This window comes from Callithrix jacchus, chromosome 12 (genome assembly GCF_049354715.1).
Source record: "Callithrix jacchus isolate 240 chromosome 12, calJac240_pri, whole genome shotgun sequence".
NCBI classification, from domain to species: Eukaryota; Metazoa; Chordata; class Mammalia; order Primates; family Cebidae; genus Callithrix; species Callithrix jacchus.
This window is the reverse complement of record NC_133513.1, coordinates 40,435,304-40,460,314: the sequence shown is the minus strand read 5'-3', so window position 1 is coordinate 40,460,314 and position 25,011 is coordinate 40,435,304. Positions and strand designations below refer to the sequence as shown.

At 51.0% G+C, this 25,011-nt stretch overlaps 2 protein-coding genes across 29 annotated transcripts in view; one reads left to right on the top strand and one right to left on the bottom strand.

Annotated features, from left to right (window-relative positions):
• The window catches only part of MAPK8 (mitogen-activated protein kinase 8), a 130,573-nt gene extending 125,122 nt beyond the window's left edge, over positions 1 to 5,451 (top strand). For 7 of the 15 annotated variants that reach the window (XR_013524833.1, XM_009009570.6, XM_078345352.1 and 4 more), the window contains one exon: positions 937 to 5,451. Coding sequence is in view for 8 of the 15 variants with exons in the window: in XM_009009570.6 (XP_009007818.1) it covers positions 937 to 1,082 (146 nt within the window). In the remaining 7 variants the exon portion in view is untranslated. Of the gene's footprint in view, positions 1 to 931 lie in introns of all 15 variants that reach the window. The other 8 variants (XR_013524831.1, XM_035267733.3, XM_035267734.3 and 5 more) reach the window with 3 other exon arrangements.
• Positions 5,452 to 9,856: 4,405 nt separating this feature from the next.
• Positions 9,857 to 25,011, bottom strand: part of ARHGAP22 (Rho GTPase activating protein 22) — a 228,674-nt gene continuing 213,519 nt past the window's right edge. For 13 of the 14 annotated variants that reach the window (XM_035267720.3, XM_035267723.3, XM_035267727.3 and 10 more), the window contains 6 exons: positions 24,803 to 25,010; positions 20,696 to 20,828; positions 19,832 to 19,905; positions 19,067 to 19,188; positions 16,053 to 16,920; positions 9,857 to 12,457 (listed from right to left, as the gene is read on the bottom strand). In XM_035267720.3, the coding sequence (XP_035123611.1) occupies positions 12,229 to 12,457; positions 16,053 to 16,920; positions 19,067 to 19,188; positions 19,832 to 19,905; positions 20,696 to 20,828; positions 24,803 to 25,010 (1,634 nt within the window). In that variant the 3' untranslated portion in view covers positions 9,857 to 12,228. The remainder of the gene's footprint in view (positions 12,458 to 16,052; positions 16,921 to 19,066; positions 19,189 to 19,831; positions 19,906 to 20,695; positions 20,829 to 24,802; position 25,011) is intronic. The other variant, XR_013524830.1, reaches the window with a different exon arrangement.

Genomic DNA, 25,011 nt, shown 5'->3' with positions numbered 1-25,011 from the left:
AAGTAACTTAACATTATTCAGATTTGGAATGATCCTAATTTAGTATTCATGTGATTCAGAAGTACTCAGCTTAGTGCATGAGTGACATTTAACTATTCTCCATCCCCCAGTGTAAGTCATTCCTGTCCCTTTCCTAAACCAACCCTCTTGAGAGGATTTCTGTCTCTAGCTCAGGTATTCCTATTACTTTTTAAAATCTAGGAAAGGCTTGTTAGGTATTACTTTTGGCAAAGGAAACTGTTTGCTCCTTACTTTATCTGTTTAATAAATCGATATTTATGTTTATCAAGTATTAGAGTAGAAATAAGAAGACCCAAGTTTACTTAACTAGGCCACTTGAGTGATGCTGGCATGTCACATAACCTCGTCTAAACTGGGGTAGTGAACTAAGGTTCCTTCCAGTTAAAGTTATTTTATTCTTTGTCTTGGCATTTGCTTTAAAACAAGATGTGCCAGAAGTACATCTTGAATCATCTGAATTTTTTTCTCTTAGTGAGATGCTATAAAGACTTTTTTTGTAGGGAAGTAGTTTTTAACTTTTGTAGTTATACAGCAGTCCTTTAAGATCCTCTGTCCAAAAAAGGCAGTACAGACAGCTTTGCATGTATTATCAGCCGTATTCACACATACCCTGAAGCCCATTCATGGATCTTGCTGCACAACCATTTCTAAATGTGGCTTAGATGTAAAATTCTTGTCTTAAACAGAAAAATGCATTCGTTGAAAGGATAGGACTCCACGTTTTTAGACATTTTCAGAATTCTCACTTCATAGCTGTCAGTGAAGAGTGTTTTTAAGTTAGTGTGTTGGATATCATTTGCGATTATTTTTAGTGAGCCTTCTAAATCCAAGAAAAAAAATTACCACTGGAGGCTACAAGTAGCTCGATCTGCAACTGTCTGCAACTGATTTGCTGTTTTGTTTCTCATAGCACAGGTGCAGCAGTGATCAATGGCTCTCAGCATCCATCGTCATCATCGTCTGTCAATGATATGTCTTCAATGTCAACAGATCCGACTTTGGCCTCGGATACAGACAGCAGTCTAGAAGCATCAGCGGGGCCTCTGGGCTGCTGTAGATGACTACTTGGGCCTTGGGGGGGTGGGAGGGACAGGGAGTTGGTTAGTCCATTGATAGAACTACTTTGAAAACAATTCAGTGGTCTTATTTTTGAGTGATTTTTCAAAAAATGTAGAATTCATTTTGTAGTAAAGTAGTTTATTTTTTTTAATTTCAAGTGATGTAATTTAAAACCTAAGTTGTGTTTCAAAACAGCAACAAAACTGTATTGTATTTTTTGCTGTAATTAACTGTATAATGTAAACCTAATTATTTTATCATGGTTTAAATTTTTTGCATATTTGCTTTATCTTATGCTGCTGATTTTTTTAACTGAATTTGTAAGATTTTGTTTATCAAAGCAACTATTATGTGGTGACTTGCCTATATCATGAATTATTTAAGATTTTTATAGTTTTTTTATTAGATTTTATTTCAGATGTTTTGTTCATGATACTATCCTTCAGGGTTATATGATTATCAATGAAATAACCCCAGAGGACTGAGGGAAAATAACTTGTAGCCAGTTATATTCAGGAATAACTACTGTAAATGATGAACGTGTAAGAGACCTCCAATATTTGCTACTTGCCAATCCTAATTTAGTTACAAGAATTGGTAGGCAATCCTACTTAATTTTGGCAAAAGCGCATCATCTAAATGGCAGAATAACTCAGAGCATGTCTTTGAAGATACTGGGCGACTACCACCACCTTATGTCCCCACCCTACCCAACAAAAATCAAGTAAAAAGAATATGGTGTTTTCTGCAAATTTGTGGCATGCTCAAAGTTTATGATCACATAAAGTCAAGAGGATACTTCATGAATAATACATTTTGATGCAAATAAACAGATGGTTCACTTCTACTAGCGATGAGCCTGTTTTTGTATACACTGAGTTAATCTACTCAGGCTGTAGGTCCCAGCAGTGTTCTAGAGTCTGGTCTTTCCCTTTCCTGCAGCTTTGGGCCATTGAACCTTTCTGGTTTCCTATTGGAGTGTCAGTCAGTTGAGCACCAGTTCTGGTGTTTCTGGCCATTTGATTCTACTTAGAGCATAATCGTTTTTATACAAGCTGTTGGGAGGTTCCAAAGCCTACTTAGATTTGTGTAGGTGATGTATCAAATGAGCAATATACCGTTCATCTGAAAATAGTAGCACACAGCCATATATAGGATATCATTTTCTAAGGACTGTTTCTTCACATTGATCAGAGCAGGCATAAATGGTGGTTATTAAGTCTGAGTCTTTCATTTTTTTATACCTGATTTTCAACATAACACGCGATGTGGATGTCAAGTAGTGTAAGAATGGTGCTGCTCCTGACAAGTGTATGGTAACTGTTTACATTTTATATCTACAGAATTATTTCTCTATAACTGAATTTTTCCTAAGTAAAATGTCTTTGAAGTCTCGTTATTTCTGAAATACATTGTCCATAATAGACCCAGGCACCTTTTATTATCTCTGGAACAAGAGGGATTTCATGTAATGAACTAGGGAATGTATTCTCACATAAGCAGTAAGGTTCTAGGCAGAAAGCCCTTTGGAATTCGTGACCAACAGGAGCAAGAACAGGTGTGGCTCAACATGCAGCGTCTGAAAGTTTGCTTGGCATTTTATTCATATATTTAGTGCAAAATTCTTTTTGAGTGAGATACTTTAGATTGTTGTTAATGTGCAATATTTAAGATTTAAATGCATTAGCCTTTTTATGTACTTTGAAATGATGTTTGCTTTTGATGATCTAGGGTCATGATTTCCAGTTTCCCAGGCTTTGTATCAGTCTCTTTTTCTAATACAACATGGTGCATTAGATTAGGCAAATCTAATGCACCATGTTGTATTAGAAAATTAATTAATTTGTATTAGAAAATGTAGCCAGTTATATCCTCTTGTAGACAGGAAAGATTGGATTCACAATTTTAGCAGAAATTTGAGAATGTGTTTCTATTAATTTGACAATTGGCTTTTCTGTAGAATAGATTATGTCACTGTTGCACTTTCACAGCAGACATGCTTTCAGAAGAGTCTCATATTTTATGTTTGATTTCTAAGAAGCCATCTCTGTTGATACATATTTTTGGTTAAGTAAGGAAAACCGTGTCTGATTGTATCATTTGTTTTAAATGCCAACTGCCGCTTGCCAACCATCAGTTCAATTCAAAGAAAACAAACTCATATTACTTAACGTAAACTAAGATACTTAATAATTATACCCTAAATACAAAGTCTCTTTGTTAAATGTTGTGTGCCCTAGGTTTTAAATTACTACATCTAAATACAATTTTCCTCTTAAATTTGTGAAGCTAAGTATGTATTGGTTCTTTTTATTTTGGGATTCGTAAAGTATCTTAAACATTTTTTTTTCCAAGAGAAATTATAAATAACATTTCTATCAGGTGGTACTTGTGTGAAGCCACCTTCTTTAATTTTGGTTTTTCAATTTTATATATTTAATATACTCACTGTCTTACTTTCAGACAGTTATTTTGACCAAGATTTTTATTATTCATCCTCACAGATTGAGAAAGAGATGCTGATTCTTTACCTATGTCTTCCTGGTTACTATACTCTTAGCCTCTAATATTTACTGGCCATTTGTAGTAAAAACCATTGTGTCGTTGGGCTTAGTTATACTTTATGCAAATAGAGCATCTCAACTCTGTCCTACTGTTTGCTGAACAGTTTTCAGTGTGTCCTATACCTTTGGCTGCACTTATTGTTCTTGGTGTGCACTTTTCCAAGTTGGTAAAGGCACAATGTGTTCATACCAGACTTCTGAAGAGAAACACCAGCCTCTTAAACGAGAAGCCTACACACAACCCCCTTAACAATCCAGAGAAGCTTGATGGTATGCAGAGAAGCACTCTTTTCTGCCAGCCTTGTCATTGTTCTGTTCTATGCTAATCTTGCCATGTTGTCTAAAAGATGGAAGAGGACATCAGTGTCTAATAGTGAAATCAGCAGCAGGAAAGTGAAGCTCTTTACTTGGTTACAGTTAAGACTTGGTTGACACTCTTGGCCAGTATCTGCTACACATATGAAGACTTAACTATTCACTGTTGCCTACGCACTAGCCTGCACAATATTTTGAGGTTAAAACATAGTATGTTTTCAAAAATACTGTTGTAGTTTGTGAGTGTTGTTCATTAGTCACACATTAGCTGTAGAGTGGATGCATGAAGCCCCATGACACCAGTAAACTTCTCTTACCAGTTGAAAAACCAAACACCACCATTCTGTCATTAGCAGCCCTCTTAAATGTTGCCTCTCCATATCCTGTTGCATCTTTGTGTGCATTGTGTTTCTACTGATCTCTCTTAGGTTTTTCCAGAATCAAAGGAAACTAATTGTTCCTTAATAGCGAGAAAGATGAAGAGGTAAAGGGCATTGAAGCAGAAAGGTATAGTTTGGGGTACGATTAGAAAACTTGTAAGGAAAACAAAAGTCCTAATTAATTTCAAACTGACTGCTCTTCATTAAGTGCTCTTAAGGAGAGTCTAGTAAGAGTAACACTTTCTGGCCATTTCTGGTTTAGATTCTCTTCGTTACTGAAACTTTTGAGAAACAATACCTGTGGATTAATTTTGCACAATGTTCTATTCTCATAATGACTTACAAATTAAACTAGGTTTTTATTAAACTACCTCACACTAATTTTCTATGCTTTCCCAAGTAAGCTGTTGCCCTGACTGTTAGATCTTTACTGAGTGTGAATTATAAATGTATGTTAAATACTTTTTAGCCAATGTTGACACAATACCAGTAAGTATGTAAAGTATATACCTTACATCAGTAAGAGACACATGTAAAATCTTTCATTGTATATCTTGGAAAATTGTGTTAGATGTGCTTGTTGACATTATTACTGTTTTTGTAAGTAGAAACCTGCTCGTGATATCAGTCCATTCTTTACATTTTACAAAAGGAGTAAATCTTAGTAAATTTTACGAAGAAATAAATTACTTTTGTAGGCCCAATATTTGGTATATTTTTGAGAAGCCGTTGAATCTTTTAGCTGAATAATGAAGTTAGACTGAATTAGGTGTCTTCCTGGACTGTGACATCTATTTTCTCATTACAGTTTATCCTGGTCAACAGGGTGTCACACCTGGAAACCTGAGTATGATAACTGACATTTGATTTTCTCCCTCTGCGATGTCATTTCTCCTTCATTCCTCTCCTTCCCGGTGTTCTGTTCCCTCTCCTCTAGACAAAACAAAATGGGGCTCTTTGTAGGGAATGCTGAGATCATTACTGTGGTTTTTCATCATTCATGCCCTAGTCATTAAACATGCACCACTGGAATGTAAACAATGTTATCTAGTATGTCAATTGGTTATAATATTTTAAATAAAAAAGAAAAAAGTGGTATGAAAGTTATGAAATTAAGAGTTTTTTCATTGAAAACAATCTGTTTGTGGTAAAGTTTTTCTTGGCAATTTTAGGATTGCCCGTGGATTGGGATAAAAGGAGTATTGCTAGGGCTGGTTCTCAGATTTGCAGTTTATACAGATTGTGAAGAGCCTAAACGATCACCCTGGTTATCTGGTTGATCTGGTCTTGCATTTTTGGTGTTTGAAATTGCTGGATAAACTTTATCTACAAAAGAAACTTTGCTTCAATGCCCTTAACCTAGTTCTTGGTAAACATGTGAGAGAACAACCATCATGACCACTTGGCAAAAATAAGTACTTAACATTGGGGTCTGTTTCAAAACGAGCAAGAGATTTTAGCTTTGAGTGTTTCCAGCTTTTGCCATGCTTATTTCCTCTTTGCCTACATTGGGTGTGCTGCTGTGTGGGAATACAGGGCCCCTGCTGCATACAGTCCCAGCCGCTGTGATGACACCACTCCATCTTGCTCAGTTCCTGCTCCATGATGACCCTTGTACCGTTCTGCCTCTGCCCTCACCTGAACTCACACGGCCCTTCTCTGAAGAGTGGAGAGGAAGAGGCTGCCCTCTAGCTGCCTGTGGCTGCTGAACTGTTTCATCACTGTCATAGACATGCCTCCCAGGGGAAACTGGGTGGCAAAAGCAAGTGTCAGTGTTGAGTATAAACTTATTTTTTTCATTTTTGCCAGTTGTATAGTGGAGTAATTCATCCTTGTTAATTTAGGTACTGTTTTTTATGTATTGTTCCTAAAAAGGTATTAACTTGATGTTAAGTGAAGATTGAGTTGTGATTTTGTGGTTTAAAAAAATTTTTTTTTAACTGTTACAGGTTATAGACCAGTCTTTCTTTGGACTTCATTTGAAACCAAAAGATAATTTCAAATATGCTTTGTGAAGTTTAGGTTTCTGTCTAAAGTGTACTTTACTTAATTTAATTAATTAATGGAAGCATAGATCTAACACCTGGGCTGGAAGCTGGGAGTCGGAAATAGAAAATGGATGACAGAGTCTGGAAATGGTGTATATGGAGGAACAAGGACCTGGCCACAGGGATTGATTAGAGGAAATGAGAGGGGTTTCACAGAGAAGCTGCATTTTGAGCTTTGACATAAATAAGGGGAAGGGAAGGCAAGCAGCTTTAAGTGAGTGCATGAGCAAATAGTAAGGCATGGCCTGGCTTGGGTGTGGGCACAGGGAGAAATGGAGGAAAGACACATCGTGGTTTGAAATTGAAAGAAGCTGAGGATCAGACCTGAAAACATGAGGAATTGTCTGATTTTTTACCCAGAAGAGTTTGATGGTAATAGGAACCCATGGGAGTTTGTGAGGAGGAAAAGTATTATTATGAATCGACCCTTGTTTTAGGGCTGTCACTGCCAAGAGAAGCAAATCCAGTTAGGGCGGAGGTGTGGAGATTGGTGACTGAAGTCGAAGATACCCAGGTGAGAGCAGCAGAAATGAAGGAGAGGGACTCATTTAGATGTATTGCTGTGGCACAGGTGAAGTCGCCAAGATTAGGGTTTGGAGCTGGGGGAAGGCTGTGAGCCCTAGCGATTGGGCAGCACATGAGATGGTGCAAGGAAAAAACATGCAATGTGTTTTGCAATTTGTTATCTCAGTTTGAAGTGTCCATGACAGAATGCATGTCAGGTATGGTATCAACTCCCAACTTACAGGAGTGGGAGGAAGGCTCCCTCACCTGCCTGTAGACCTCTCCAATCTGGTAGTTTCTTTCCTTGTGAGGTCAGTCATTTGCTTGTATGGCCCTTGCACTGTATTTGTTAGTATCATTTTGTGGACAAAGGAAGATAGTGGAAAGATTCCTCTTGTATATACTGCATGTAAGGCGTTAGACCTGGATAGATGCAAGTGGGGCCTAATTCAAGTGAGTGAGTGGCAAAGCAGGTAGTGAAAAGGACTGGAAAACTTGGTTGGAAATGTAAAGAAATCATGACAGTGTCTTGAGAGAAGTGAGGGGTAGACTGAAGAGTTTAAAGGGAGAAACCAAAGGCACATGTGTCTTTATGGGACAGGGTCCTGGAAAGGTTGGGATCTACGGGATCATGCAGGTCCAGGTGAGCTTAGTCAAGACGGAGAATTTAGGTCACCTCGGACAGTGTCCGTCTGGCTGAGCCATGCCTCTCCTGTTACTTGATAGCATCCTGGGTTCTCATCTTCTGATGCCTCACTCTGGGATCCCCTGGATGGAAGAGGCTGCCCTACTGGAGATACTGCCTGGTGAGTATCTCCATAAATGGTGGGCTGGGTAAGCGAATGACTAGAGCCTATCTTTTACACCATTTTTGTCCTCTGAAAACGCAATATTCATGGCCCTCAAAGTGTGGCATAAAGACACTGCATGCAACGCTGTGATACTATAGTGATGTGGGCATGGACTCTGGTGCCAGATACCCAGATAGCATACTGCCCTCACTGGTTGCCTCACTCCCTGCAAGTGCCTCAACACTGAGGCTGTGCTCTGTCATCTCTCCTGTGGAAACACCTGGCAGTGTTGCTGGGAGGATTCAGCATGTGCATGCAGGACCAAGGCTGGTGAGCGCTCGGTGAATGCTGGCTGCTGCTGTCATCCTGACTGGCACCAGAAGCAGTTCAGCACCCTGGTGTGCAGGTTCCTCAAGCAGCTGTCCCTCGTAGTTTGAATGGAGCTCTGTCTCTAGGCAAACATACTCAGAAGAGTGATGTGAACCAAAGGCTGTCTTTCCCTCCATTTGATGTGCTGCAAGGAAAAGATGTTCTAGAACCTGGAGCCGCCCCACTCCCTGGCTCCAGTGTACAGCGGAACCAATGAACCCACGTGCTGACCCCGAGGCTCCTTATACCCACGGCCACGGCCACCACTACCACCAGGCCTGGGCCCAGGGACATGCTTTATTCCTCAGCCCCCCGTGGCCCAGATGCTGCCCCTTGTCTCCTTTTACCACAGAGGACAGACATTTATCAAAAGCTCACTGAAAGAAGGGAAAGGAAATAATTACAGAAAAACATGTCTCTACCATTTTGGTCCAGCTGCTGCCAGTTTTCAAATCTGGTGAGTTTTTTAACCAGCTGTGGGGTGAGTGCAGGGGCTTGGGATTTATGAAATCATTGGATTAGGTCCCAATGTCCAGATAGCACAGATACTTAGCTGTCTTGGAGAGGGGTCATCAAGCCAGCTTGTGGCATGCAGTGGGGCAGGATCCACATCTTGGCAGGTGGGCTCCAGGGCCTTCGCTTGAAAACCGCTGTGCTAGCCGGGAGCTGGTGGCTCACCCCTGTAATCCCAGGACTTTGGGAGGCTGAGGCGGGCGGATCACGAGGTCAGGAGTTCGAGACCAGTCTGGCCAAGATGTTGAAACCCCGTCTCTACTAAAAATACAGATTAGCTGGGCGTGGTGGCATGTGCCTGTAATCCCAGCTAGTCAGGAGGCTGAAGCAAGAGAATTGCTTGAACCTGGGGGGCGGGGGTTGCAGTGAGCCGAGGTCCCGCCATTGCACTCCAGCCTGGGTGACGGAGTGAGACTCCGTCTCAAAAAAAAAAAAGAAAAGAAAAAACTGCTGTGCTCTACTGCTTGAGCAGCTTTATGGGAATAAAAGCATCTCCTGCTCAAAAGCTCCTGGGATGCCATGTAAGGTAATCATGTTCGCAGTTTTGTCTGCAACTCTCTCCCTATCCTTTGGGTCATGCTCAGCAGTGTACAGACATGCTCAAGAGTTCCCATCTTTCAAAAGCTCTTCCTTGCCCCTTCCACTGTCAAAATGGAACTCGATTCATGTCAGTTAATGTAAAGCTTTCAAATACTTTCCTATCTCCCTTAGAATAAAAATAGCCTCTCACCAGGGGCGACAGGCCCTGAGTATCTGGCTCCTGCTGGGCTTTTCATGACCCCATCCTGTCCTACCTGCTTCTTCACAAACTGCAACACATTGTGAGATCCCTGTGCTCAAGTGTTGCGGGGCTTGCTGTGGGAGATGGAAGTAGTAGCAATGTGGCTGGTAGAAAAGGACAGCAATCCTGGCATGGGTGGGGTTCTTTGTAGAGGCAGGAGTACAGAGAGGCGGAAGCAGTGTGTGTCAATGTCACAGCTCCTTAGCTGGGAACTCAGGACACCGTGAGAGAACTCCTTAAGATATGAGGAGGGCTCTGCAGGGCCCTGGGGTGCTGCATCAAAAGGGGAGGGAGAGAGTCCATGAAATGTTGTAACTTGACCCCATTTCTACCCACAGACCAGGGAAACATGGATATATGAGTTCCATTCCAAAATTATTTCAGGAATATGATTCATTCCTGGTGCATCACTCAAAAGCCAATTAAGACAAGGAATCTTCCTCTTCTCTCTTCCTATTTCTGTTTCACACACATACCATTAAAATTGTATTTTAACTTTAAAGAACATGTACACTCATATTATTCTTTTAATAAAAGCCAACTCTTTTTTGGTATGAGACATCCACAATTTCCAGTATTCTTTAAAGTCGAACACAAGTTTTATGACACCGTTGAAGTGTTCGGAAGCAGAATCCCAGGTTCAGCTGATTTCTCGCTATTGCATGTCTCATTCATCCATACTTAATTTGAGAACATTTTTTAGAAGCGTGCTTCTACTGAGTCTGTCTAAAGTGTTCCAGGGTTTCGATGAATCAGTTCCCTGCCATTTCATGTTCATAATTCATGGGTCTACTTCATATTAAATGATGTCATTACAGTAGCACAGTGGGAATCTGTCAGTTTGGGAACAGATTCAGCAAATGTAACTCAATTGAGAGAAGGGGGTAGGGGTGGGATACTAGAGCCCCCCCGCCACCAGCCCCGATGGCCTCAGTCACTCAGTGTGCCTGACAGTCAAGTCAGATGTTTTACAGACAAGGTGCCTGGTGCTGGTTACCTAGAGATTGGAAAACAGAACTGAGTAATTTCAGTTCATTTTGAGATAAGAACTGCGTTTGCAGATCCTACTCGGCCAGCAGGTGGCAGACGTGGCTCAGGCGTTCATGAACTCCTATCCCTACTGTGAACTCGGCAGGAGCCTGAGCCTTTGCCAGGATTAGTGGCTGAGCCAGACAAGCTTCGTTTCATCATGGGAAACCCATTTCAGTCTCCTCTGCTCCTTTGATAGCCTGGTGGCATTTTCTCTCCAGGTCAAAATCAGAATTCCAGGGCTGGGGCAAGAAAACTCAACAGGGTCATCAGAACGCACCTCTGTACCCACCCGATTTCTCCAAGCCTCAGTTTCTCCTCTAAATATGGAGAATAGGGCCAATTTCCTACTTTGTTGGGTTGCTGTGAGGACTCAAAGTCACCTCGTATTCTCTTCTCCTTGAATAGAGGGGAGGGCGGCATCTCAACCCCAGGGGAAAATCCCATCACCCAGACAGCTGGCTCGCAATGGCAGCAGCTGAGCAAAGACAGACACCACTCTCCCCAGCCCCTCCCAAGCTCCAGCACCCAGATCTCAATGCTGCTGAGGGCCCCAGGCAGGTGCCTACCTCCTGGTAGCTGCCCGGAGATGGTGGGTAGCTGGCCACACTGTGGGAACCACTCTGTCTCGCCCTGTGGGCCTGCCTTCCTGGTGGGAAGCCAGCATTTCCTGGGAGCACTAGGCCCCTGGCATTTAAAGCATCAGGCTGTGTGGGCAAAGTTCTAGGTGGGGCTGGTTGGGCCTGAGTGACATTCTAGAGGCTGTGGTCAGAAACTGGGTGCTTTGGTGCCCACCACTCCCCGAGCAAACCCCTACAGGTTACTGCTGAGGGGCGGCATGGGGCCAGCCACATATCAGGCCACCATGAGGGGAAGAGGTGACTGAGCCCAGAGGCACTGCTGTGCTGCCTCCTGAGGGAGCTCCAGCTGAGCCGGGCCTGGCCTGGGTGCCCTGTGAATGGGAAAGGCTTTCTGGAGGGATTTGCCCTAATAGAGTCTTGAAGTCTGAGGATGAACCAGAGGAGTGAGGTGAACAGCAGGGAAGGGGGTTCTGAAAGGGAGCCAGGCAGGGGCCCAGGGTGAGGCATGGGCACCTGGAGGACCAGAAACAGGCGCTTCCCATGGCCTTGGCTCAGCCCTCCTGCAGGGTGGCCACACTTGCTCACACCTCGCCCAGGCACAGCACCGGCACTGGGTGCCCACTCAGGCTGTGGCCCTGGAGCAGAGCTGGGGCCATGGTGGAAGGCCCAGGGGACCTCCTAAGACAGAAATTAGCTGCAGAGGTCCAGAAGGCTGGGGGGCAGGGAGAGTGAGGAAAGGCATCCCACCTTCAGCACCCAGACGAGCGAGCTGAAAGCACAAGGCTGCTGTCCCTCCGGGGCTTCATATCCACTTCACGATGCCCTTGCTGTTCCACCCGGGCGCTCCTCAGGGTGCTCCCAGCCCTTGGAGAAACAGGGTCACCTGAGAAGCCCTGTATTGTGTGACATGAAAAATGAGCCAGGTAGCAAGGCACCGTGCTTTGTGAGCACATTTAATAAAGAAAGCTAACTGTTGCTGGCAGCTGCCCGGATCCTGGGTGCCCTCCATTTCTGTGGCCATGGGGGACATTTCCTGGATAAGCACTGCTCTTAGTACCATCCCCTTCTGATCCTCACCGGGAGCTGCACAGTTGGAGCAGCATCTAGATCCCACCTGGTCTGTGTGGGGTCCTGACAGTCCCCACAGGAGTATCAGGATCTCTCTCCAGCTGGCTCTGGAGCACCTGGCCCCTCTGGAGACACAGAGGCTTCTGACTCTGAGCATGGCTGGAGATCAGCAGATGTGGCACAGAAGTGAGCTCTGCCATTCCTTTTACTTTGGGGCCCTGGTACCTTTTGCCCCAACAGTCAAGTTTCCTAAGGTAGAAAAAAACTCCTCCATCTCCTTCTGCAACAGCTGGTTCCTCCTCTCTGCGTCCTCCCGCGCCCGCTCGGAGTTCCGCAGCTTTATTTCCAGCATGGTGTACTTTTTCTTTTCCTGGTCCAGTTCTTCTTCTAACCGAGACATTCGTTTTCTCAGGTCTGCACTCCCTTCTTCCATTCTGAAAAGTCAAGGAGAGATGCTGTTTGAGATTCTGAGGGCTGGGTTCACTATCCCATGGGTGTAGCCCTGCTTGTGCTCGCTGTGGAGTGAGGGGGCCCAGGTTAGGCCATGGCAGTGGAGGACACCACAGCTCAGTGGCAGAGGACACCCCAACTCATCTGCTCCTCACCAGAACCCCAGTACTTCACCTGTGAGCAAACTGCCCCCTTCCATAGCTCCCCTAGGCCTGTGATCCTGAAATCACCATGAGGACCCGTGCCTTCAGAGCCTCCCTGAGTCCTCATTTGCCCCTCCAGCGCAGTATGGGATGGCTTGCCAGCTGGCCAGAACAGCATGCCCTGCATGGGGAGGGTTGGGACTTAGGCTGTCCCCTAGCCTTTGCTCTTGTGCTGCAGCCTCCCCTCCCGCAGCTCCCTGCAGCTCCCACACCGTCCCCACGGTCCAGCCACACGTGGCAACCCAAAGGAGATCCTGCAGGGTGGTCACTTCCATTCCTGCTCACCCATCACATTCAGCTCAAGCGCCCCTCCACGATGCTGCTTCCTGTGGTCCTCCCCAGCAGGTCACAATGGTGCATCTGTGTGCCACCAGAGCCTATACCACACATTTCCATGCAGGTTCATGCTGCAGTGTGCCAAGGTTGGCACAGGCATCTGTTTGACCATATGACCAGCTTCTGTCTGTCCAAAAAGACACCTGAGCCCAGCACCTGAGAACATTCGGGAGTTTAGGGCCCAGCCTGGTGACCACTGACCCACATGGCTGTGGCCAGGACACAGGCACACTGAAATGCAGAGGGTGACCGCTTCTCAGAGCACCAGTAACCATGGACTGAAAGACACCAGGGAACCAGCACAGCGGCTGGTACACGGTGCATGAGAAACAAATACAGATTCCCTGCCCCACCAGAATGAGGCCTCCATCCTCATCACTGAGCTGGGAGCATGGCCTGAGCCCTCCCCGCCAGGAGCACAGGCAACTGTCAGAGAAGTCCCCTTCCTCCCCACTGCCTCCTCTGGTCTCAAGCCTGAAGCCCTCCCCTTCCTTCTCTGCCGGGCTCAAGACTCCAGGCCCCAATTACACATTGATGACTCTGAACCATTTCATCAGCATCTCCAACTCAAAGGGTCAGAACTGAGCTCCTGACCCTCATCTCCAGACCACTCTCTCGCAGCCCTGATGCACCCTCTTGGTGAGCATCTTCCTCCAGCTGCTCAGCTGAGTGATGATGTCCTCCCCGAAGCCCATTATTTTTCTGGGCCCCATATCTGATCAGTAGCAAAGCCTTTTGGCCCTACCTTCAAAATATGCTCAGGATCTAGCCGCTTCCCCCACCTCCAACTGTTGCCCCTTAGGACCACGCCCCCCACAGATCAGGCCTGGACCCCCACACCTCCTAATTGGTCTGTTCTGTCCTTGTCCCTGGCAAGCTCTGCTTGGCATGGCACCCAGGTGCACCTGTCAAAGTGCCCAAAGTGCCAAGACCATCAGCTTCTCACTTCATTCTCATCTCAGGAAAAACCAGAGCATTGCCCAGGCCAAAAGACCCCACCCATTGGCCCACCTCACACATATCTAGTCCCCAGCCCCGACTCTCTCCACTTGCCTGGGTCTTGGGCTCAGTGCTGGTCCCCTCCCCAGCGCCCTCCAACCCTCTACCCTGAGGCTCCTCTCCACTCCCCTCCACATTGCTCTATGTTCTCCTCCTTCATCTCCCTTTTAACACACCATGCATTTTTTGAAATGTATCATACCTATCAGGCCTTTGGCTCCCTGCAACCCAAATAAGAATGCAGGCAGAAATTTTTATCAGTTTTGGCCACAGCTGTGGCCACCTGCACAGCGTCTGGTACTTCACAGACAACAGGCTCTCTTTTGGGAATGCATGAAGGAAGGTAACTCCCCAGAAGGGCCTTGGGGAGGGGATCCGACTGGGGTCCTGGGAGTCAGGACAAAGGCCAGCCTCACCCCACCTCCCGATGGCTCCATACATGCAGAGAACAGGATGCACACTCCCGGTCCCCTGCTGGACGGGACAGGTGCTAATGCCCTTACCTGCCTTCCTGTGCTCAGAGACCCTCCTCACTCTAGACCCTCCCTCTAACCAAGACAACAGCCCAGACCACTTTGCTATCGAGGACAGTCACTCCACAAGGGCTACCACTGCTGTCCCTCCGCCTCTGGGAACCTCATCTTACCTCCAGCCCAGCAGGCAGGAGTTAATGCAAGCAGCAAAGGCTCCTGAGTGCTCCCATCCACTGTGAGTCACTTAACACTCAGGACAAACAGGCGTGGTCACACCAGGGCCCAAAGATCCTGCCAGGGACACTCAGCCAATCCCAGGTGGAGCTGGGACTAGAACCCAGGCAGTCTGACCCGGAATCCAACACCCCTGCATCTTCCTTGAGAAACCACACCTTGGAGCAGGTCAGAAGAGTTCCAGGCACTCTGCACATGACAGCTGCAGCTGGTCCAGCCCAGCCTTCTCCATGGTGAGAGTTCCCACGTGCCCTGTAATTTGGCCTGTGAGCTCATCCAAAGCAGTTAGCTTCTTCCACTATATTTCTGGAGGCCCGTGGGTTTTACTGATGCTATTTTTTTTCTCGGCTCCATCCTATGGGTCCTTCCAGCCCTGACTCAGGCACTGCCTGCTGTAACCACCCCCATGGCAGGGGCCTCTGTGCTCAAGGTCCCTCTCCCATCTCTTCCTGTTGCAGGCACAGTGCATGTACATGCCTGGCACTCTCTAGCACCCAGGGAACAGCTGTCAGCAGAGCAAAAGGGCAAGGGCTGTCATTGCAACTCCCAGTGGAAATCACAGGCTCAGTGGGCAGCAGGACTGCCTTCCACCTCCATCCACTGCCTCTGATGGAAAAAGGAAGCCCCTGCTAGCGTGTGCGACCCAGGTGCACAGGTCAGCCAGCTAACAGGGACCTGCAGCCCGATGGGCCAAGAAATCTGAGATGCTGAGGGAAGCCCCCAGCGCTGAGAACACAGCCTCCAAGAGCTGAGGCTCCTCACTGCAGAGGGGAACCCCAGTCATGGTGGGAGGCAGGAACTCCACCCCTTTATGAATGAGCTTGCAAGCCTCAGGGTGCAGCATAACAATCCCGTGACCAGGGCAGTCACAAGGGCTTGGTTTAGCAGGGAAACTGGATTCTGATCCCATCCAGGAAGGGGTTCTCACTTCCCGCCTAGCTGGCCTGGGTCCTGGGCACTTCCCAGGGCCCAGCATCCAGGCTATGGGCCCCTGTACTGGGACACAACTAGGACCTGCCTCCAGGGGCCGCCCCTCCCTGGCTGCGGACTGCACACCAACTCTGCTCCCACCTCTGCAGCCAAGTTCCCCTGGCTGGGCGGGCATTCCCACTCACGTAGAGTCAGCAGGTCTCCACAGTGCTGACTGTGTGCCAAGCTGACTGCGTGCCAAGCCTGCCAGCCCCAGGGCTTTCCCAGAGCTAGGATTCCCCTCTCTGAAGCTGGCTTCCAGGGCCAGCGGCAGGGAGGTCAGGGGCTGACGCCCACGTGCCAAGAGCACAGATCTCCGGCAGGCTCCACCCAGTCACAAGAGGCTCCACGTGGCAGCATGTTACCTTTTCACACTCCTCTCGTACTCAGTCCGCTGGCGGCACAGCTCGGCCCTGAGCTCCGCGACCAGCCCCTGCAGGGCCTCAGAGCGGCGCGCATGCTCCCGGGTGGGGCTGCCCGGCTCACTGTTGCTGGCACCGGTCCCCGCCTCGTCCAGGCTGTGGCCCAGGTCCAGGGACTTGGGGTCCTCGCTGCTGCTGGGGAGCGGGGAGGGCTCCAGGGCCCATTCGGTGTGCAAGGAGCTGCGGGAGGAGTCGCTGGCGCGGCAGGCCGTGCAGCTGCTGAACGAGCCCCCAGCCGATGACTCGCTGGACGAGGCCCCCGACCACGCCATGCTAGCCACGCGGGGCGTGCCGGGAACCAAGCCCGCAGGGGGCACATTGTCGTAGGTGGAGAGTCTCTGCACAGAGCCTGAGTCCTTGAGCCGGTCTCCCGACGAGGCTCGGCGGTGGCCGCGCAGGGAGGACAGCCCGTTCATGAGCCAGTTCCCGCCAGAGGAGATGATGGGCACCTCCAGGGACGAGCCGCCCCGCTTCGGGCTTCCTGACCGGGACGCCGGCTGCCGGAATGAGGACTTCCAACTGGGCAGGGTCTGCACCTTCTTCCCAGGGCTGCACCGGCTCCCCGGCCCCGTGCGGGCGGTTCTGGAGAGTACCGCCACGGCCGCCCCATCCAGGGAAGAGGTCCTGTGTGTGGGCAGGCCAGGGCCACCGGGCTCTCCCTGGCTGTCCCTGGTGACCTCTTCGGAGCCCCACCCCACTGCGCACTGCTGGCCTCCGCGTGTGGAGTTAGGCCCTTCCGGGGTGGGCGCCGTGAAGAACTGGCTGTGTTTGCGGATGAGGACGGTCATCAGGTGCTGGATGAGGGAAGTGCCTGCGGGAAGAGAGGCAGAGAGAGGCCTTGCTGCCAGAGGCCCGGCCCAGGGTCGCTCTGCCAATCATGGGGAAGCTACAGCTTTGTGGGAGCTGGTCCTGTCCCCAGAGCCAGGCTGCCCCTCAAAAGAGCCTTCAACCACCCAGAGGAAAGGACCACACACGGCTCCAACTCCAGGCAGGACAGCCAGATGGGGCTACAGAACCGCCTTCCTCAGGCACAGAGCTGCAAGCAGTGAGGAAACACTGCCCGCGCCCGCGCCCTCCAGCTGGGGTGGGGTGAGGGGGCAGGCACCAGGGCTGCAGGATGAGCAGGTGGCAGGTTGGAACTGGAAACTGGGAGTTGAGATGCCAGAACTCTCTTGGCTGCCCCATGTTACCACTCCCGCTCCCCCCCACCCCCATGCTGCTGACAAGCCATGCCTGAATGTCCACACTCTGGGAGCACAGGGCTGTGGCACAGGGAATAGAGCCCTTTCTGTGTGGGGGCACACACAGTGCACCCACCCACCCCCAAAAATACCTCCCCCCACAATCACACATACAGTGCACTCCACCCACCCCCAAAATCACACACAGACAATTGCACAAACAATGCACCCACCCAACTTCCCCAAATCCCCCCAACACACAATCACATATAAAATGCACACTCCCCAAAATCCCACACACATAAATTGCATGTACAATGCACTCTGCCCAGCTTTCCCAAAGCCCATATGCATACACAAGTGCATACACACACAATGCACCCCCCAGCCTCCCCAAATCCCCTCAACACACAACACACATACAATGCCCACTACCCAGAATCACACACACATACACAACACACCCTCCCCAACCTCCCCAAAGCCCCCTACAAACAATTGCACACACAGTGCACCCTGCCCACCCCCTAGAATCCCACACACATAGAATCTCACACACACACACACACACAATCCCCCATCTCTAGGCCAAGACCTGCGATGCAACCCCCAGTCCTGGGGACTCAGTTCTTGTGGTGGTGGGGTGGGGCCTGCAGTGGAGGTGGGCAGTGCGGGAAGGATCATAGCATCTACCCAGCAGCCGCATTCCCTCCCAACACCCTCACCACAAAGACCAGATGCTAGGAGGCCCCCTGGGTGGGAAGGAGGGCTGAGTGCCAGGGTGGACTCTCCCATTGAAGTTGACTAGGAATCCTGGAAGAAGTCAAGGAAAGAATTCTGAGGCCAAGAACTTAGGTGATGCAGGAATTCCAAGAAGCAGGCAGGGCAGGCCTCCCCCTTGAGCATCTATACCACCCGGCAGGTGGGAGCTTGTGTTTTCCTGGCCTGGTGGGGTCCTGGGGTGGGAGACCCAGCCAAGGCAGGCCAAAGAGGGGACTTAGCAAAAGCACCCCATCATGTCTCTGGACATGGGATAGGGGCCAGAACAGCCTCAGCTGTGGACTTCCTGTCTGAACAGCACGTGTCTCGTGCATCCTCCACAGGGGACAGTGTTCCATGGGCCCTATGAGGTGTGCTCTCTTTTCCATGGCAGCCTACATCTGTGCCCTTTGCTAAGTCTAGCTGACTGGCCTCTGCTTAGTCCCCTCGCCTCTCCTGGCCTGTTTCCTCATCTGTAAAGTTGGGGCTGATTACCACGTCCCAGGCTGGTTGTAAAGCCTGAAATGAGGAGATACCAACAAAGCACGTAGCAGAAGCTTTACTGAAAGCAGCTGCTGTTCCTGCTATTTTTAATCACTTATTGTCATTTATCATAGAGAAATTATCCAGGGTTTGCAAAGCTGACACCTAGGAACCTATGACAATGGTGTGATTATAAAAGGAAAGCAAACATGTCTGTATGTGTTCAAGGGCAAGAGTGCTGGCCTCTCCCATCCCTCCAGCCTCTTCTATCCACAGAAACCCCTGGTCATTCTAATTATACCCGGTGACCTGCTGCTGCAAAGTTCCCTTTTGTCTTACAGCTGGACCTTATGGGGGTGGCAGGGTGAGGTCTGCAGAGGCTCCTGCCAAGTCCCCAGAGGTGGAGATGTGCTGCCTGAGCCACCCCTCCTGCCGGCCTGGCCCTGGGCCAACCTGGTTCCAAGGACTTGCCCCAGACCAAGATGGGCCAAGACCCAGCAGCACCCAGGGACGCCAGGTACACCTCCTCCTTACCTTCCATGATGGTTACTGGGTCCTCAACCTGTGGCCGCAGAATGTTAGGTCCAAAGACAGTTGCCAGGTTCTGGACACTCATCTTGTTGACATTTGAGTACGCTTGAACTTCATCCAGAAACCTGCAAAGTAAGGAAGCAGCAGTCCTCAAAGAAGCAAGTTCTGATGCCCAGTCTCCTGGGAGCAGCCTGGATGCCCCGCCCCACCCCTGCTGAGCCTTGCTGCCTGCAGGCTTTTGCCCACTGGGTGCAGCCTGCCTCTGCCAGGCTCAATGAGGGCAGGATTCCCCTGGTGTCCGAGAGGGCCATAAAGGTCACTGGGACAAGGGCCCACCCTATTTGTGTGGAAGGTGGACACATGACTCTCCACACTACAGTGGGTGCAGATTCTGGGAAGTCCCAGACCCCAGTTAGCACCAGCCCTACATGCCCCTTCTCAGCATCCAGGTTAGGGATACATGAAGGGTTGGGGTCAAGAGGCAGATGCCTGGGGGAACAGGATGGTGAGAGGTGCCCAGGAGGGACAGACGGTATGTTCCTTCTGGAATTATCTACCCAGGACTGCTTAAAACCACCTGCTCAGGGTCTGTGCTTTTCCACTCCCTGCTGCATCCGTGCTGGGTGAGGCTCTGTGGGGAGCAGGGGAGGGGGAATGACTCAGGCTCCCCCCACCCAACAAGGAAGAGTTGTGTGTCTCACAGTGGGGTTGGGGGATGACGCAGAGCCAGTGCAGGAAAGCATGGTTCCCTCCTGCCACACCACTTACTTGCAGATGTATCTGAGCAGGTTGTAATTGGCCTGAGGAAGGTTGCTCACTTGTTTAGCCAACTCCAGAGTGCCCTTAGGAATGAAGAACAGAATTTCAAACAAACACCAGGAATGAGGCCCCTGGCCCTTCTCTGACTGCGAGGAGGGGTAAGCAAGGAGAAGGGAGGTGGGGGCTACGGTGACCCAGCTCCAATGGACCAGAGGGCTCCACCACCTCCCCCTCCCCTCAAGGAGTGTCCAGGGTCCAGCTGTGACCTCCTAGGAAGCTAACTTTCTTCCAGGTAGCTGGTGTGAGGGGTGAGCCTATGCTGGCCACAGTGGAGGAATGTCAGGGCTAGCACTCAGCTCACTTATCAAGACACAAATATTTGCCAGATAATGAGCCCTCATCTCCCACAGGGCCTCAGGGGAGGCGAACAGTCCTTAGCTGGCCCTGAGCCACCTGGGGCTGCAGACTCGAACCTGTAGGGGCGGGGACAGGAGGGCTGGCCCATCTGTCTTGGGAGCCAGCTTAAATTCTTTTGGGAAGGAAATGAGACATATATAAAAGATCTCCCTGTTTCTGAGCCCATGACAGGCCTGAGTGGCCTGAGTTGGGTGTGGGGAGTGTGAGTGGCCAGAGCTGGTCACCCCCGGACCAGCCCCTCCCAGGGACCAAGGCCGCATACAGGTATGGCTCCAGACAGCAGGATGCCCTGGCCCCTCCCTAACCCAAGCAGGATGCTCCAGGCCCCCACCACACCCCCCACACAAAGCAGGCCTCCACAGGATCCATGTGCCATGAAAATTCATGAAAATCAGAGTCTGTGTCCTGACTCTACAGGCCGCCACCCAGCCAGCCCATTTCTCAGGAGCCACTGACCTCCCCCTCGTCCTTGGTGAGCAGCTGGGCGCAGCTGAGGAAGTCCTCGTACCTGGCGAAGGGGACCACGGGCTCAGGGAGCTCCCGAAGGTAGAGCTTCAGCAGGGAGGCCACCGTGTGCACGTCTGTTGTGCTGGGGAGTTGGGGGGAAGAAGAGGACAGGTGTGTGAGGCCTGAGATGCCAGGAAATCTCAGGAGTGACTGGCACCCCCCTGTTGCCAAGGGGCAGCCTCTGGTCTCAGATGCATGCTTGGGCACACTGGGGCTGCATCTGTGGTCAGCTGCCCTGGTGGAGGAAGGGCCCATGCTGCTTCTGGGAACAGTGGGTAGAGCTGAGGGAGGGGCAACTAAGGATCCATGGCCAGGAGTTCCAGCTCAGGGACAACCCACCATGCCCAGGCACCCGTTCAGAACCCCTGAGTTTCATGTCTGTGTCAGTCCATCCAGGACCTGCTCCTGTTCTGCATAGACTGCACGGGACTCCAGGTGCTGCAAAGCCACAGGACCCTGCAAAGCACAGCTGCTCCACACTAGCAGCTGCCCTGGACCAGAGGAATCAAGTGTGATGTACGTCAGGTTGCGCAGGGGAGGGCCCTGGGAAATGGGCTGGGGGCTCCTTCTACAGGCCTGGTGGCCATTCCAAGGTCCCCTGCAAGACGATGTGGGAGCCTGGGAGCTGCCAGCTCTCCAGTAGGAATAGCTGTCTTGCAGGCCCTCTGTAGGTGCTGCCAGCCCCAGCCCGAGCTTGCCCACCCTGCTGTACTTGACCTTGGTTGGAGTGGGAAGAGCTGCATCAAAGCTCCCACCAAGCAGGGCTGCTGACTCCTTGTCGGGGAACAGGTATCCAAGGACCAACAGCAGGAACAGGTCAGAGGTCAGGCCCTTTCCTCTCTTCCTGTCCACAATGGGGACACCTAGGCTTCTAAGCTCATCACCCCCTCTCCAGTGCCCCAGGAGTCCACTCCAGGCCTCAGTCTCCTGCTCTGGCTCGGAGCTGCCAAGGCTGAAGTAGACCAGCCATGGGTGGCAGTGGCACTAGGCCTGGCACAGTCCTTCCCTGGGTCCCATGTGGGGTCTGCAGTTGAGGTCCTATACAAGAGCCTTGGCATCTCCTCAGAGCTTGCATTCCAAGCAGTATACAGGCCCAAGGTAGTTTGTCTACTTGCCTAGGGCCCTGGACTGCATTTCCAGCAGGAAAGATGAGCCCAGGGCCAGGAGACTGTGGCTGTGCCTTTATGCTATCACCTGGCCCTGGCTGAATCCCAGGCTGGGCTCGCTGAGATAAGTGCCTTCTGGCCCTCATATTTGGAATTCTGGGGTTCCATGTGTCCCTGTGCATCCCAATTATACCTGGGGCCCCTCGTTGCTGAGGCTCAGTGGCTCTTGATCTGGCTGGGTCCAGGCAGCCCCCACTCCACCCCCGCTTCCCTCTCCAGCCAGGCTTGCAACTGCCACACCCTTGGCGGCCTTCTCCAGGGCCACGTTCCTGGCCAACTGCCCTGGGTACCCAGGCTTGAGCCCAGCAGCCCCTTCTCCACTGGGGCCCCATGCCTTCAAAGGCAGCCTGAGTAGAGCAAGAGAGATTAGGGGAGGGTCAGGAGGCAGGGAAGTATGGTTGGGAGCCAGCCCAGGTCTTCCCCTTTTCTGCAACTGGAGGGACGGGAGAGCTTCCGCCCTGGGCAAGTGGACAGAGCTGCCCCTCCTCTGCAGACCTCCAGAGCTACATCCCTGCCCCACAAGGTCTTGCTGCTCAGCCCTGTCCAGCCTCCCATCCGCTCATCACCAAACTCTTACTTCCTTTCCTTGCCACTCCCTTCCTCCCCTCTCCGTCCTTCCCCACTGCAGTACTTTTAACAGCTGTTTCCAGGCCTTTTCTTGAGACTTTTCCCTAAACTGCTGTCCCCTTCCCTCCTCTAACAAGCACCCAAGGAGAACTCTGCACAGCCTGTGGCCCTGTGGGTGCCTCCCCACAGCCTGTGGCCCTCCCAGCATGCAGTGACACTACTGCAGGCAGAGGTGGGGGTTGCGAGGCAGAGAGGGCAGCAGTTGGTCAGCAGATGAGGTGCCTGCCCTGGGGCCAAACTGGTCCTGGTGGTCAGGGCAGCCCTCACTGAGGCAACCCTCCATCTGCAGGTTCCTCATCACCTCTCCCTTCTCAGGGACCCCCTCCTGCCCACACTAACACCAGCATCCATCCAGAAAGGATAGCAGCTGAGGGAGTAAAAAGAGCCTGGCAGCCAGGAGTCCATGCAGCCCCTGGCTCCGGCACAGAGGAGGCTGTCCTCAGCACTCAGCAGTGAGGTGGCTGCCTGCGAGATGGACAGCCCAGTGTGCAGGGGACAGTGTGTTGGGAAGGGACAGGTATGGGGCAGCTCCAGGCACTGAGGCTTCCAGGCCTGGGAGGCTTTAATGGGAGAGAAGCCTGGGACCTGGGGCTAAAAGGTACCTTCTTATAGAGATGAGCAGGAAAGTGAGGAGGGGGCTTTGTGGGGAAGGTGCAGCATAGAAGCCAATACCCCAGCAAGCGGGCAGGCTATGGCCTGGAGGAGAGAGCTCCATCCCAAGATCCTCTGTCGGAAGTGGGTGAGGAGGGGCTCATCTGTTGGGGGTGGGTGGGAAGGGCGCCCTCCATTGGGGGTGGGTGGGAAAGGGGCCCTCCGTCCTGGGTGGATAGGGACGGGGGCCCTCCACCAGGGAGGTGGGGGCAGGGAGGGGGTCCTCTGTCTGGGGGAAGCGGGGGGAGGGGCCCTCTGTGGGTACAGATGCAGAGCCAGAGGAGCTGTCATGGTAATGGCAAAAAGCGGGAAGGATGGCCTCAGATACCCAAGGAGGAGTTTCTAAAGGAAGAGGGAACCAAAGCCCAGGGCCACCGTGGCAGTATGGGGTCACACAGAGATGGGGGTGGAGGAACAAGGCTAATATGCCCACTGTGGAGATGGCCCTCAGAGACAATTCCAAAAACAGCATAGAAGGGGCCAGAGAGGGAGAAGGCAGACAGGAGAGACCCTCCAAGACATAGGGAAGGCTGCCCCAGGCTGTTGGGAGGCTGAGAATCAGGTCTGCATGGAACACACCCTGCGGGCGCCAGCTGCCTTTCCAGGGGAATTCAGCAGGCAGGCCAAGTGGGGAAAGGAGGCTGAGCACACCAGGAACCACACCTTGGGAGAGCAGGTGTGCCCAGGTGGAAACCTGGCATGGTGGGTGAGGCTCAGATGGCCTGCGCCACTCCAGAGAGCCCCAGCAGTTTGAGTAGGGGAGTGGCGAGATCTGCAGAAGCCCCCAGGTAGCATCAGGCATTAGGGTGGCAGAGCATCTGATCCTGGAGAGCTTCCAAAAGTCCTAGTTCCCAGGCTCTACCCAGGCGACATTATTTGAAGCAATCTCCAACCCTAACACTGGGCCACATAAGACATAGGATGGAAGAGGCCTGGCTGGCAGAGGTTCAGAATGGACCACAAGTTCACTGAACTCGGTATTGGGATGGAGCTTCATAAAGCTCTGGTTGAAGGGTCTCCCGTACTTCCCTGGGCAGAACATCTCTGGGGAACAGTGGTCAATCCTCTCCATCTAAGGAGAGGAGACACCTCCCCTGGCCACAGTGTTGGGCCTGAAAAGAAGCTGAGGGGCTGAGTGTTCTGTCCCCAGAGGAGAGGCCAGGGCTGCCTGTGGGTCCTGGGGCAGATCCAAGAAGACACGGTGGAAGCCTCTGGAAGGTAGGTTTTCTTGATGCGGGAAGAACTCTATGAAAACCTGCCCCATGATGGGTGGGGGCACTGTCAAGGGAAACAGAGTCCCCAAACAGCCCTGCGCTAGGGTATAGTTGGCTCCACCCAGGGTGATCCAGGGCCTGGGTAAGCCCCCATGATGGGTAGGATGGACATGGTCCCAGGGCAGGTACAGAAGACTTGCTCCCCTGTCCCCAGAACCCAAGAGGAAGGAAGCCGAGCTGCTATGTCATCTTGCCACCAATAGAGCCTGGCAGTAGGTCACTGGAGGAAGAATGGCCAAGAGACAGATCTGAGAGGGGACCCCAGGCTGGCAGGGTGAGGGTGTGCCCTGCAGGAGGAATGAACAAGTGGCTCTACATCACCCCAATCATGAGCTCACCTGTCAAACAGTGGCTTCTCCCCACAGTCGAAGGAATCCTGCAGGTCCCTCACCAGGTTGGCCTGGCCTGGCATGCGGAATAGCCCCTCCTCAGTGAGCCCACGCTCCCGGATGAAGTCCACACACTGCTCCACCAGCAGTGGTGCCAGGCGGGGGCCATACTTCTGCTCGTGGTGGACTGTGTCCTCCAGGCGCTGCCCAAAGATCCC